Raw genomic sequence first — 14189 nt, forward strand, 5'->3', positions numbered from 1 at the left:
ACCACCGACCTTCCGAAAGTAAACTGGGAAACTTTCTCACTTACCGCCGCGAGCGGGATTCGAAGAGGTCGTGTGATTTTGAGCGCGATGCTCTAATCACGAGGCTACGGATGCCCCTAGATGCCGTACAGTATTATTATATCTAATAATAAGAATTTCACCTCTAGCTCATGTACCTGCACGTAATATATCAATACTAGGAATATTCTATCATACTAAATTAAAACTAGGAATATTATATCATTCCGCGTATGATCAGTTTTTAAATCGAGGCAAGCCACTAACAAACAAGTTGATGTTGCAGCTGTTTCAAAAGTCTCGTTTAAAGTCAACATTTCGGGATTCTTTTGTCGTTATAATGATGTAGTTTGCCCATATAACCTATCATAGGGTTAAATGCTGTTTGACGTGTTTCATACTCACTGTTGGCCGTTCTAGGCTTACTCATTTTGACTACAGATTTCTCCGTTTACCTTATCAAAACACAGGGCTCACGGCGGGTGTGATCGGTCAACAGGGGGTACTTCCTCCTCCTAGGCACCTGATCCCACCTCTATAATATCCATGGGTTTGTGTTTGCCCAACTCTTTATTTTTTATTCCTTGTAAGAGCTATGAGATTGATGACTGTTATCTTCGCCTTGCATCATACTAACATAAGACAAATAGAACATAGGGGGTGTAGGATGTATAGAGAAATGAATCGCTTAACCTTGTAATTTTCCCGTTATATTTTTCACACACATTTTTTTAAATAAAAATATTCAGCCATGCATGTAAACAATATACCTCCAGGTTATCTAATGGAACTCATTATTCCATACAACCCGACAAGAGCCCTGCGTTCAGAAACCGCAAATCTATTAACTGTACCATCAGTCAGAACTAAGACCTACGGTGAACGCAGATTCGACAAGGCTGCATCCACACTCTGGAACAATCTGCCTAGCCAGATCAGAAACGCCAAAAATCTTGAATGTTTTAAACGTCTGTTAAAAACTCATCTTTTCTGTCAATCCTATAACCTTTAAATAGCTATGTACTGTTAAATTTAATGAACTTTGGGCACATTTGTGTTTTAGATTCCTTTGAGTAGTTTTACTTGTTTGTTTTTCATATATTTAGGACGTTGTATGCTTGCATCATATTTTATATTTTACATTGTCTTGATTTGTACTTTTTATCCATTATGACATAATGTTGCATTCATGCTTATATGTGTAAGGATTATTCGTTGTGTATTCTATGGTTTTTTCTTTTAATTATCAATTGTAAATTTTAGTATGTTGTACAGCGCTTTAGAGTATTTTTAGATAAGGCGATATATAAGTGTATTTTTATTATTATTTTTATTATTTCCTGGATTACCATCCTCTTGTTTACAAATTTACTAGCGCCTCGTTAAATAAACCCACCCTGGGGGGGGTTTGGCGCTAAAAATGTGTGTTTTATTGTGTCATGATTCCGATATAACAAATTTAGAAACTTTTATTCTTTTGACATTAAACAGCATAGATGATAACATAACAAGCTTGTTTTGCATAAATATTAGTAATCGTTTATCATGGATGAAAGGTGCAGATAACGAACAGTGATCAATCTCAGAACTCCTATAAGCAATACAAAATAGAGAGTTGGATAAACACGGACCCCTGGATATACCAGAGGTTGGACCAGGTGCCTAGGAGGAGTAATCATCCCCTGTCGACTGATTACAAGTTAGTAAATGTTATAATGGTAATTACTAAATTGTATTCCATGATAAACGAACAATATTTCCGCACAACTAATTAAATAGCCCTTGCGGAAATGGATGTACAATAGTGTTTAAGTAGCCCATACGGAAAAAATAAACTTGACTGGTCCCGTAACAGAGACATTGCAGAATAGGCGAACCCAGTCTAATATTTTCTGGTAGACAAATCAGTCGATTGGTGGCGGTTATCCGGAAACACGTAAAACGAAAGTACAAATACAGGGACGAAAAGCGCTTTAAAAAGGCAGATAAAATAAGATCGGTAAAGTTGGCTACTAGTAACCAGCTACTAGTAACTGGCTACTTAAAAAGAGAAAAGTTGGCTACTAGTAGCCAGCTACTTGAACCAGGAAAAGTTAGCTACTAGTAGCCATTTACTAGTAGCCAGCAACTAAAAGTAAGAAAAGTTAGCTACTCGTAGCCAGCTACTACAAAATATAAAAGTTATAATTACTGATAACTCGCTACCAGATAAAGGTTAATGAGTTTGAAAATTATTATCTATCAGATTTATTACTAAAGAGGACGAGGAGTCGTATGATATTTCATGCTCAATTATCCCCAGTTACATAACGTTGCAATGCAAAATACGAATAAACTTTTTCAACTGAGTGTTTACTTTAAAAGTGATACGGATTGAATTCAGACCTTCAATCATTTGATATACCATCCATTTTGAGATATCTGCTACTTTTACAATTTGATTAGTGTTACCCTGAATTTTCAACATAAGTGTGAATACCGTAAGAAACTTTATGTTTGACTTTATGTTTGTATTAGATATCTGACGAATTTACGACTATACATATGGCAAGAAGTGATAGATGGTGTTTTGGTACGCCACGAATATTCAGATATCGCTCTTTAGGAAATCAGTTACTTATACATTTTGATTATCGGTACAATGAAATTTCAAGATCTGTGTGAATACCACAAGGAACTCCGTGTTTATATCATATATTTAACAAACTTACAACGATACGTATGGCGAGTAATGATATTGGGTATCGTGATATGTCATCAATTTTCAGATATCACGCTTAAGGAAGTCAGCTACATATACCTTTTGATGGCAGGTAAACTGAAATTTCAAGTTTTTCGCAAATATCTTAAGGAACTCTGAGTTTGTATTAGATATCTGACTAATTTACAATTATCAAAGTGAAGAAGAGTGATATTAGGTAATTTGACATGCCATAAATTTCCAGATATCATGCTTAAGGAAGTCAGCTACTTATACCTTTTGCTTCCTGGTATCCTGAAATTTCAAGTTTTTTAAAATATCTTAAAGAACTCTGTATTTGTATTAGATATCTGACGAATTTACAGCTACTCACGGGAAGAGGTGTGATATTAGGTATCTTGATATGGCATCAATTTTCGGATATCATAATTAACGAAGACAGCTACTTATACCTTTTGATTCCAGATAACCTGAAATTTCAAGTTTTTCATAAATATCTTAAAGAACTCCTTGTTTGCATTAGATATCTGACTAATTTACAACTATCCATGTGAAGTGGAGTGGTATTAGGTATCTTGATATGCCATCAATTTTCAGATATCACCCTTAAGGAAGTCAGCTACTTATACCTTTTGATTGCAAGTAACATGAAATTTCAAGTTTTCTACCAATATTTTAAGGAACTCCTTGTTTGTATTAGATATCTGACTAATTTACAATTATCAAAGTGAAGAAGAGTGATATTAGGTATCTTGACATGCCATAAATTTCCAAATATCACCCTTAAGGAAGTCAGCTACTTATACCTTTTGATTCCTGGTAACCTGAAATTTCAAGTTTTTGATAAATATCTTAAAGAACTCTCTATTTGTATTAGATATCTGACTAGTCAACAACTATCCATGTAAAGTGGAGTGGTACTAGGTATCGTGATATGCCATCAATTTTTAGATATCATGCTTAAGGAAGTCAGCTACTTATACCTTTTGATTCCTGGTAACCTGAAATTTCAAGTTTTTCATAAATATCTTAAAAAACGCTGTATTTGTATTAGATATCTTATTAATTTACAACTATCTACGTGAAGAAATATGATATTAGGTATCTTGATATGCCAACAGTTTTCGGATATCACCCTTAAGGAAGTCAGCTACTTATACCTTTTGATTCCTTGTAACCTGAAATTTCAAGTTTTTCATAAATATCTTAAAGAACTTTGAGTTTGTATTAGATATCTGACTAATTTACAACTATCCATGTGACGTGGAATGGTATTAGGTATCTTGATATGCCATCAATTTTCATATATCACCCTTAAGGAAGTCAGCTACTTATACCTTTTGATTCCAGGTAACCTGAAATTTCTAATTTTTCATAAATATCTTAAAGAACTCCTTGTTTGTATTAGATATCTGACTAATTTACAACTATCCATGTGAAGTGCAATGGTATTAGGTGTCTTGATATGCCATCAATTTTCAGATATCACCCTTAAGGAAGTCAGCTACTTATACCATTTGATTCTAGGTAACCTAAAATTTCAAAGTTTTTCATAAATATCTTAAAGAACTTTGAGTTTGTATTAAATATCTGACTATTTACAACTATCCATGTGAAGTGGAGTGGTATTAGGTATCTTGATATGCCATCGATTTTCGGATATCACCCTTAAGGAAGTCAGCTACTTATACCTTTTGATTGCAGGTAACCTGAAATTTCAAGTTTTTCATAAATAACTTAATGAACTCCTTGTTTGTATTAGATATCTGACTAGTTTACAACTATCCATGTGAAGTAAAGTGGTATTAGGTATCTTGATATGCCATCGATTTTCAGATATCACCCTTAAGGAAGTCAGGTACTTAAGCATTTTGATTCCAGGTAACCTGAAATTTCAAGTTTTTCATAAATATCTTAAAGAACTCCTTGTTTGTATTAGATATCTGACTAATTTACAACTATCCATGTGAAGTGGAGTGATATTAGGTATCTTGATATGCCATCGATTTTCGGATATCACCCTTAAGGAAGTCAGCTACTTATACCTTTTGATTGCAGGTAACCTGAAATTTCAAGTTTTTCATAAATAACTTATGCATGAACAACAATCTATCTATAATTTTTCTGTCCAATACAGGGAACCCTTGGCACCCAAAATCAGGCCTATGAAGTGGGAACTCAGGGGTAACGGGTTTTTTTTAATTATAATTCAATTTCACGCACGCGCACACACATGGGTAACCGATGATGCTTACTCCTCTTAGGCACCTGATCCCACCTCTGGTATATCCATGATCCGTGTTTGCCCAACTCTTTATTTTGTATTTCTTGTGGGATTTATAAGATTGGCTAAATATAAAACATGAAAAGAAAGAAGTTGATTCCTTGTCGGAATGGATTAAATGTATCAGAGGAATATGAAAATCCTGCATTAGACACATAAAAACAAAAGTTTCGTACCATATCGCATCTACCCTTCTGTGTTCCGTAAACCAGAAGTGATAAAAACTTCGATAGTTTATGTAAGGGTTAATGTACGAGTATCGCTCCATTCCTTAAAAGTAATGGACCGAGGCCCCGAAGGGGCCGAGGTCCATTGCTTTTAAGGAATAGAGTGATACGAGTACATTGACCCACTTAAAATCCACTGTAAACATTAATAAAAACTAAATTTTAATTTAATTTTAATCATGTCTTACGTTTTTCATTCATTTGTTGCATGCATTTATATCTACTTGTATAAAGGTTGACCTACTTTCCGAACTCTCCATTCCTGAAAAATAATGGAGTGTTCGAACAAAAGAATGACGTCATAGGTGGATTTTAAATGAGGAATATGTTTTGGTTCCACCTGACAAACCATGTAGCTACATTGTCTTCCTAGTAAGGCCCATTATTACAACTGTATATTAAACGAACTTGGCATTAATTCCACTTTTGTTAATCGTACCTATACTTCAACTGTCCATTCAAAAGACGAAATTATTCAAAACCGTGCTCAGTTTTAGAGACATTTAATATCCCACTCAATGGTTCGGATGAATATAAGTTGCCGTGCCTACACTGGATTCCTAAACTTCATTAAAACCCTTTCAAAGATACATTGCTGGATCCAGTAAGTATTTTACCAAGCGTCTATCTTTGCTCCTCACGAAACCGTTAACAGCTGTGAAGGAGAAACTTCAAACGTACTGAGCGACTACATATGTCAGAAGTGGTGTAAATGCTGAGAAAGTTTAAAGAACTTACAAAAAAACTTCAAATCGCAAAGCTTTTCTCAAATCGACATGAAAACCTCGGACTTTTCAACACTTTACACGACCATTCCTCACGATAAATTAAAGATTCTACTTTTTGACATCATAGACAGTTGCTTCGTCAACACAAATGGAAAACGGGGATATTCATATCTAATGATCAGTCATCCAAAACTTTACTTTGTTAAACACCACTCTGATTACACACACAATTACTCTGAAATTGAAATTAGAAATACGCTGGAGTTTCTTATTGACAATGTCTTCGCAGTCTTTGGTGGTCATTTCTTTTAACAGTCTTTTGGAAGTACCATAAACATGAATTGTGCTCCTTTCTTAGCTGACATGTTTTTATATTCTTATGAAGCAGAAATTATTCAAAAACTATGTGAGAAGAAAAATATCTTGCTATGGCCTTCAATTCGACATTTAGATATATCGACGACGTTTTATCTATTAACAATAATAATTTTCACTCATATGTCGATTCAATATATCCCTGTTAAATCGAAATAAAAGACAACACAGAGTCGTCCACTTCTGCGTTATACTTAGATATTTCATTGAAATTACATATTAACAGAAACTAGCAACTTCACTTTCTGATAAACGGAATTATTTCAGTTTTTCCATCATCAACTTCCCATATTTATGTAGAAATACTCGATAACGAACAGTGATCGATCTAGTAACTCCTGAAAGCAATACAAAATAGAGAGTTGTGGAAACACTGACCCCTGGATATATCAAAGGTGGGATCAAGTTCCTAGGCGGAGTACACAGCCCTGTCGACCGGTCACACCGGCCGTGAGCCGTATATCTTGATCAGGTAAACGGAGTTATTTGTAGTCCAAATCAGTGTGCCAAGGACGGCCTAACAATCAATATAAAACATGTCAAACAGCATTTCACCCAATGATATGTTGCATTGGCAAAGTAGATTGTTATATATACGATACCCTGACTTTAAACGCAACAGTTGAAACAGTAGTCTGCCTTGATTTGAAAACTGACCACACGCAGAACAATCTCTTGCGTATCGAATTAGTTGAAAGATGTAAACACCACATGCAGGTGATAATAGAATATTGTTACATAAATATGGGAAGTTGACGATGGAGAATCTGAAATCATCCGCTTTGTCAAAAAGTTGAGTTGTTAGTTTGCCGTTGATATCTACTTTCAATAAAATATCTAAGTATGAAGCAGAAATGGACGACTCTTTGGTGTCATTTAGTTTGAATTCACTGAAGATATATGGAATCAAAATATGGTGTTTATATCTTTCAGCTATTTTCATACACAAGAGCTTGTTTTGCGTATAATCGTTTTTTAATCAAGGCAGGCTACTAACAAACATGTTGGTGTTACAGGGGTTTCAACCATTCTCGTTTAAAGACAGCATTTTGCAAATATATGGTTCTATGATGATCTAGTTTGCCATTACATCCTATCATTGGGTCAAATGCTGTCTGACTATTTTCATGCCGATACCTTATCACACTTGCATGATATGACCTAAACCTGTAAATTGTGTCTATAAGTTAAAGGATACAAATTGTTTCGAAGGACCAAAATAAGATATATCTACCTCGAGTTTGTTAATTAACTAGGACTATACAATGACTGGACTATAGGAGGCAACGCAACTTGCATTGTGAAACAGAAATTTAGAAAGGTGAAGATAACGAACAGTGATCAATCTCATAACTCCTATAAGCAATACAAAATAGATAGTTGGGCAAACATGGGTCCCTGGACACACCAGAGGTGGGATCAGGTGCCTAGGAAGAGCAAGCATCCCCTATCTACCGGTCACACCCGACGCGAGCTCTATATCCTGATCAAGTAAACGGAGTTATCCGTAGTCAAATTCAGTGTGCCAAGAACGGCCTAACAATCGGTATGAAACACGTCAGAGAGCATTTGACCCAATGATAGGCTATATTAGCAAACTAGATCTTTATAACGACCATAGAATTTGCGAAATGCTGACTTTAAACAAAAAACAGGTAAAGGGAATTCAAGTTTGTTCAAATCACAGATGAAGGGGAGATGAAGACGAACTAGATCGTTATAACGACCATAGAATTTGCAAAATGCTGACTTCAATCGAGACTGTTGAAACCCCTGTACCATCAACTTGTTTGTCAGTAGCTTGCCTCAATTGATGAACTTTGCGATTATATATAAAGATTCCCACAGCGTGAATAGGAATTACCAAAGGTCAAATATCAATATATCTCTTAATAATGACAATAACTACTCCCATTATTAAATGACCTTAACTACTCCCATCATTAACACTTGTATTTAAACGCTCGTGCTTCTCCGGACAAACATTGTGTCTGTAGTAAGCATCTTGAAAACAAGGAATGGAAACATTTTTCGCCGGTCTGTTGGTTGTCATTTTTGGTGAGTGGTACACTTTAATATTTTGAATAAACGTTATAACACATCTTTTTTCTCTCTTTCGACTATCAAATTTTACATTGTAAGAAAATGTTTTTATGACTATGAAACTGATTAACAGCATTCTGATCTTTACTTTCAGGCGTGGGAAATCATATTGTGGGCATCTATGGTCAAGATCACGAAATTGCTACATCAGTATGTGTGGGATTAGCTCCTGATAAAACTTATACTGCAGCGATTCCTCGCAGGTGTTGGAGTGGAGAGTCTTGTAATGACATCTGTCGGTCTGTATCCAACATGGACGAGGTTTCGGACGCCTTTACTCCGTAAGTTATACTGACCTTATTCTATTACTCATAAAAAGCCGATTAGTGTTGTTTATTCAACATCCCAGTCAGACTAGTTCATACGTCAAGAACTGTGGAAATGCCACAAGAAACATAAGCAACTGATTCAAATCAAAATAGTCGGGGGTCTTCATTGTGGACGAAGCACTTTCCTATCTCAAAGGTTCGCCGCCTTTGTTTTCTATGGTCGGATACTTAGTGAAAGAGCAGTTGCTACTTATTGGTTTAACTAGTAAAAATTTAATATAGCATGGACAATAAGAGATAGAAGTCTGAAATAATGTAATAACTAAGTTATCATCATACTGAATTAACAAAAATTATTACTTTTATAAGTTAGACTGTTTTATATAACAAGTTTTACAACAAAATAACATATTCCAGGTATTCCTTTTATTTGTATATCCATTTATCTTTCTAACAGTCAACCGCGATGTATTAACGCATTGCATATATACCCCAATAATCGAGGTCCTAAGCACACACCAAACACCAAATGGATAAACACCTGGAGATACGGATCTCGCGGCTGTGAAGCAACTCACTGTGGGCCAAACTTTTGCTGTTGTTCCCAATAAAACAAATTCGTCAGATGTGTCAATAAAAATTGGAGACAATGAGATCTTTGTGTTATATCTAATCGAAAGTTGTCATTAAAAATCGTTGAGGTTAGCTATCAATTTAGTAACTTGCTACTTTAAACGAGAAATGTTTTGCTGCATACTAGCCAGCTACTTGAAACTGGCTACTAGAATATAGTCGAAATCTTCTGCTGATTCGGAAAAATAATCGTGTCATAAGCATAGAAAAATAATCGGTTATAGATCAAATAAAATCGGTACATGTACTTCATACACCCGAATTAATTGTAAGACCATGAACATTGTTACTAGAAAGAACGTCTTCTTAGTTAATATACAATGGCAACAAAATTGGTCATAAAATTTCACCTTGACGTACACCAATGTAACAATTAAAAAAGAAGAAATACGATTTAAGGTACATTGGAACTAACTCCACTATACTGGAAGTTTAATCCTTCCAATTTTTCCCAAGTGCGAGGAGTGTTGGAGTCTCCAGAAGAATTTAAGTGTATCTGCTTTCTGATATTCCTGGGAATTCATTGACTCACTATATATATATATATATATATATATATATATATATATATATAATTCCAATGTTATCTATTACAATTGTTTTGATTGGACAAAAATAAAACTGAACAAGAGTTTATACATCAATAAATCCGAAAACGCGATGTATTCATACACGCCTGAAAACAAATAACATAGTGCGGGGAAACTATCTAAATTTTTGCAATTGTTAATAAAGTGAATGAATTGGAATTATAAGAATCAAACATTCTTTTTGAAGAATTTATCGATGTGTAAACTCTGGATATTTTACTCACAAACTTAACATAAAAGTTCTTGGCACTTTTATTCAGTTTGTGAGTAAAATGTCCGGAGTTTACACATCGATAAATTCTTCAAAAAGAATGTTTAATCCTATAGTATATATATGTGTATATATATATATATATATATATATATATATATATATATATAAAAGCACTGAAAAGGCCACGACACTGTTGGTTATTTAAAACTCAAATTTTCGACGCAACCCGCGTCTTTATCAAAAGACATAAATTACATAAACAAATAACACACAAAAACGACAAGTATCGATAAACTACATTGAAGAGTGATCACTCAGTACAATAGTGTATCACTCTTCTCACCAATGTAGTTTATCGATACTTGTCGTTTTTGTGTGTTATTTGTTTATGTAATTTATGTCTCTTGATAAAGACGCGGGTTGCGTCGAAAATTTGAGTTTTAAATAACCAACAGTGTCGTGGCCTTTTCAGTGCTTTTATAAATTTCTTTACTGGCCTTGTATCTTCTCAGATCCGACACTTTAAGAAAGTAGGGTGTTGTTGGGTTTTTGTGCTTTTATATATATATATATATATATATATATATATATATATATAAAGTGCGATGGGACTCTAAAGTGCGATGCTCACGCCAAAGTGCGATGGTCTGCGCCAAACCCCGATGATGTGACACGCAAAAGTGCGATGGTCTACACTATTGCCCCAAAGTGCAATGGTCTGACACGCCAAAGTGCGATGGTCTGACACGCCGAAATCCAATGGCTTCGAAACGGCACGGTGTTTTGGTACAGACTGAACTAACCATGTGTTGTTTCACCAAAATATCTGTGCAAAATCCATGCACAAAAAATAAGAATAAGAACTTATTTCATTACCATCTAGTTGTGTTATTAAACACAAAATGTTCCAAGACGAAATCGTATAGAATGTTTTGTATTATTATACTTCAGCAATACGCGTAATCTGATTGGTTTAGACAGTCACGTGCTTGGGATGACAAAACTTCATATCTCCCTCTCAGATATCATATCTCCCTGTCATATTTCATTCCTTGGACAGCCTCGTACATTTTCCACAAATTCAACGTCAAAGACAACGAAATGTATTGTGACGTCACAATAAGTCCGAGTCATTCTACTTCCATAGTTCGTAAGGCACAAAATATGCGGGTCTCTGATACACAGTGAAATTGCCTGGTTTGGGTTGATACAAAAACAAGCAAGTAAATCAGCAAACAAGGAGAATGGAAATACAAAAACTGGTTATCATATCACTGTATTTCGCTGTTTGTACCTTCTAATACGTTGACGGCGCGGTGTTACTGTTAGGGTGATCTCTGCTACATACATGTACAATGTATAGATGAGCGGACTCCAGTCTCAAATGCAATTTTGTGGTCTTGCTTTGTTTCGGTATAATAAACAATTTATTGCATGAATGTTCGGGAGATATGAAGATTTATTCACCCAAGAAAAACAATATTCCCCTCGGGCGTTGCCCTCGGAGAATATTATTTTTCTTGGGTGAATAAATCTTCATATCTCCCTCACTATCATGCAATAAATGTATATTATAACATACTCCCAGGAATGTAATGCGTGTACGTCAAAGTAATTAATGATCATGAATTAAAGAATGTTTGGACGAGCAGATAGTTTGACAATAAATGTACTTTGCCGTTCTATCCTTAACAGTGTCAACCTTGCCGTTGCTGTCGTCCATGTTGCATTTCTTCGGCTTTATTTTGAAAGATGTTCAGAATGACGTCACAATAACGTGACGTCACAAACCTTACTGAACTCCGCACCATCGCACTTTGGCGTGACCACCGCACTTTGGAGCGACTATCGCACTTTAGAGTTTCCAAAGTGCGATGGGACTCCAAAGTGAGATGGTCACCCAAAGTGCGATGGTCTGCGCCAAACCCCGATGGTGTGACACGCCAAACTGCGATGATGTGAAACGAATGCCATAGTGCGATGGTGTCGACACGACAAAGTCCGATGTTACATACTAATGCGCCAAAGTGCGATGGAGTGACACACCGAAGTCCGTTGGTTTGTAAACGACAGTGATTTGGTACAGACTGTACCAACGGTATGTTGTTTCACCAAAATCTCAGTGCAAAATCCATGCACAAAAATAAGAATAAGAAATCATTTCAATACCATTTAGTTGTATACTTTCCAACGCGAAATCATATATAATGTTTTGCATTATAGCATATCCCAAGAAATTTATTACGTGTACATCACAAGTCATAAATGATTATGAATTAAAGAATGTTTGGGCGAAGTAGATAATTCGACAACAAATGTACTTTGCCGTTCTCACAATCCTCAACAGTGTAAACCTTGCCGTTGTTGTCGTCATGTCAATCTTAATCACCCGTGCCTCCCTCCAACATATCCCAAAGAATTTCGTGTCAGCACTGCAGCAGAAAGAATCTTCGTTGGGACAAATTGACATTACATTTCGTCGGTTTCATTTCGAAAGACGTTAAGAATGACGTCACAATGACATGGCATCACAAACGTTGCTGAACCCCACAACATCAGACTTTGGCGTGACCATCTCACTTTGGCGTCCGTAACGTTAACAAACCATCGCACTTTAGCACAGTCCATCGCACTTTGGCGTGACCTTCACACTTAGATATATATATATATATATATATATATATATATATATATATATATATATAGTAAAATTGCACAAAATGTTCATGGTCTAGGTAATAAGTAGAAAAAATGTATCCAACGATGACTAAGTACACATAATCCACATTTAATTAATTACACTTAGCGCTTTCGCCGTGTAGTTCGGCTCTTCAAAGTGTAACAAGTGTGTGTGTGTGTGTGTGTGTGTGTGTGTGTGTGTGTGTGTGTGTGTGTGTGTTTAAAATATTAAATAAAATATAACACGTTGTAAAACGTAAGCGCTTTCATTTATGTATATATATAATTACCTGATTGCTAGGTATTTCAAAGATATCAAATTGCAAGATTAATGAAATTATGTTTCATTAGTTTAGAAGATTTACCTTTGATTTTTTTTATTTCCGCTTTCTTAATTACAGGATGCGCAACCCTTCAACATCCTCTTTGATCTTTAGAAAAATAACAAATGATCATAATTACGTCCACATCCATTCTAAAATAGCTTGAATAGGAAATATTAAAGTCATCATGACGGATATGCGATATAAAGAGCTCGCTGTGTTACATGGATTCTTCATCTCTAGACTTAATTACAATCATTATGTTGAATTTCCATAAGTCAAAGTTTCTATACCTCAGACCAGACACTGTACATGTCAACTTAATGTCAACATAGCAATTAAAATCGACAGACCCCTTGTATATCACAACATTAATGACTACTGTTTCTACGCTATAAGTAGCCACCAATTTCAGAAAATACCAAATCAGTGCAATACATCTTGAATAAAAACATCAATTTATTAAATCACAACAAATTCAGAATTTGTGAGAAAATTCATCTACATGTAAATACAACGGGAGTACCGAGTTCTGTTATCGACAGCAATTGCGCGTGAAAATTAATGAATTATATACATAATCATGCACTCCCAACGTAATCACCACAGTAAAATAAAGAACAAGTACGATGATGATGATGATGATGATGATGATGATGATGATGATGATATTCTTTCTTTGAAGATACAAATAGAAATTGATCGCAAGATTCGAGCGACCTCATCAGGAAATAAATGTTGGAGTACAATAGATGAAATTAATGAATATTTTACACGGTGTAGAAATAATGTTCTAATTATGAATAATTTCCAAAATTTCCCTAAGTTCCTTTGCAATATCATAATGTTAGTTTGTAGATGATGTAGCTTTGAAAACTAGCTATGTAGACTTCCTCAAGAGATTGCTCTTATTATAATGTATTTATTTGTGCCCTTGTATATATTGAATTTCAAAGCAATGATGATGAACTCATGCGCACCGAATTCCGAATATAAAACCCTCTATTTTCTACATATTTTGTTAAAAACATGAAAATCCACCATT

General features: G+C 35.0%; 1 protein-coding gene across 1 annotated transcript; it reads left to right on the plus strand.

Annotated features, from left to right (window-relative positions):
- Positions 1-8351: 8351 nt before the first annotated feature.
- On the plus strand, positions 8352-9316 carry LOC125651204 (uncharacterized). Its single transcript, XM_048879783.1, has 3 exons — positions 8352-8391; positions 8531-8717; positions 9163-9316. Exons 1-3 carry the CDS (start codon positions 8352-8354, stop codon positions 9314-9316), a joined length of 381 nt encoding a protein of 126 aa, XP_048735740.1.
- Positions 9317-14189: the final 4873 nt, after the last annotated feature.

The sequence above is a fragment of the Ostrea edulis genome, chromosome 5, assembly GCF_947568905.1.
Source record: "Ostrea edulis chromosome 5, xbOstEdul1.1, whole genome shotgun sequence".
NCBI classification, from domain to species: domain Eukaryota; kingdom Metazoa; phylum Mollusca; class Bivalvia; order Ostreida; family Ostreidae; genus Ostrea; species Ostrea edulis.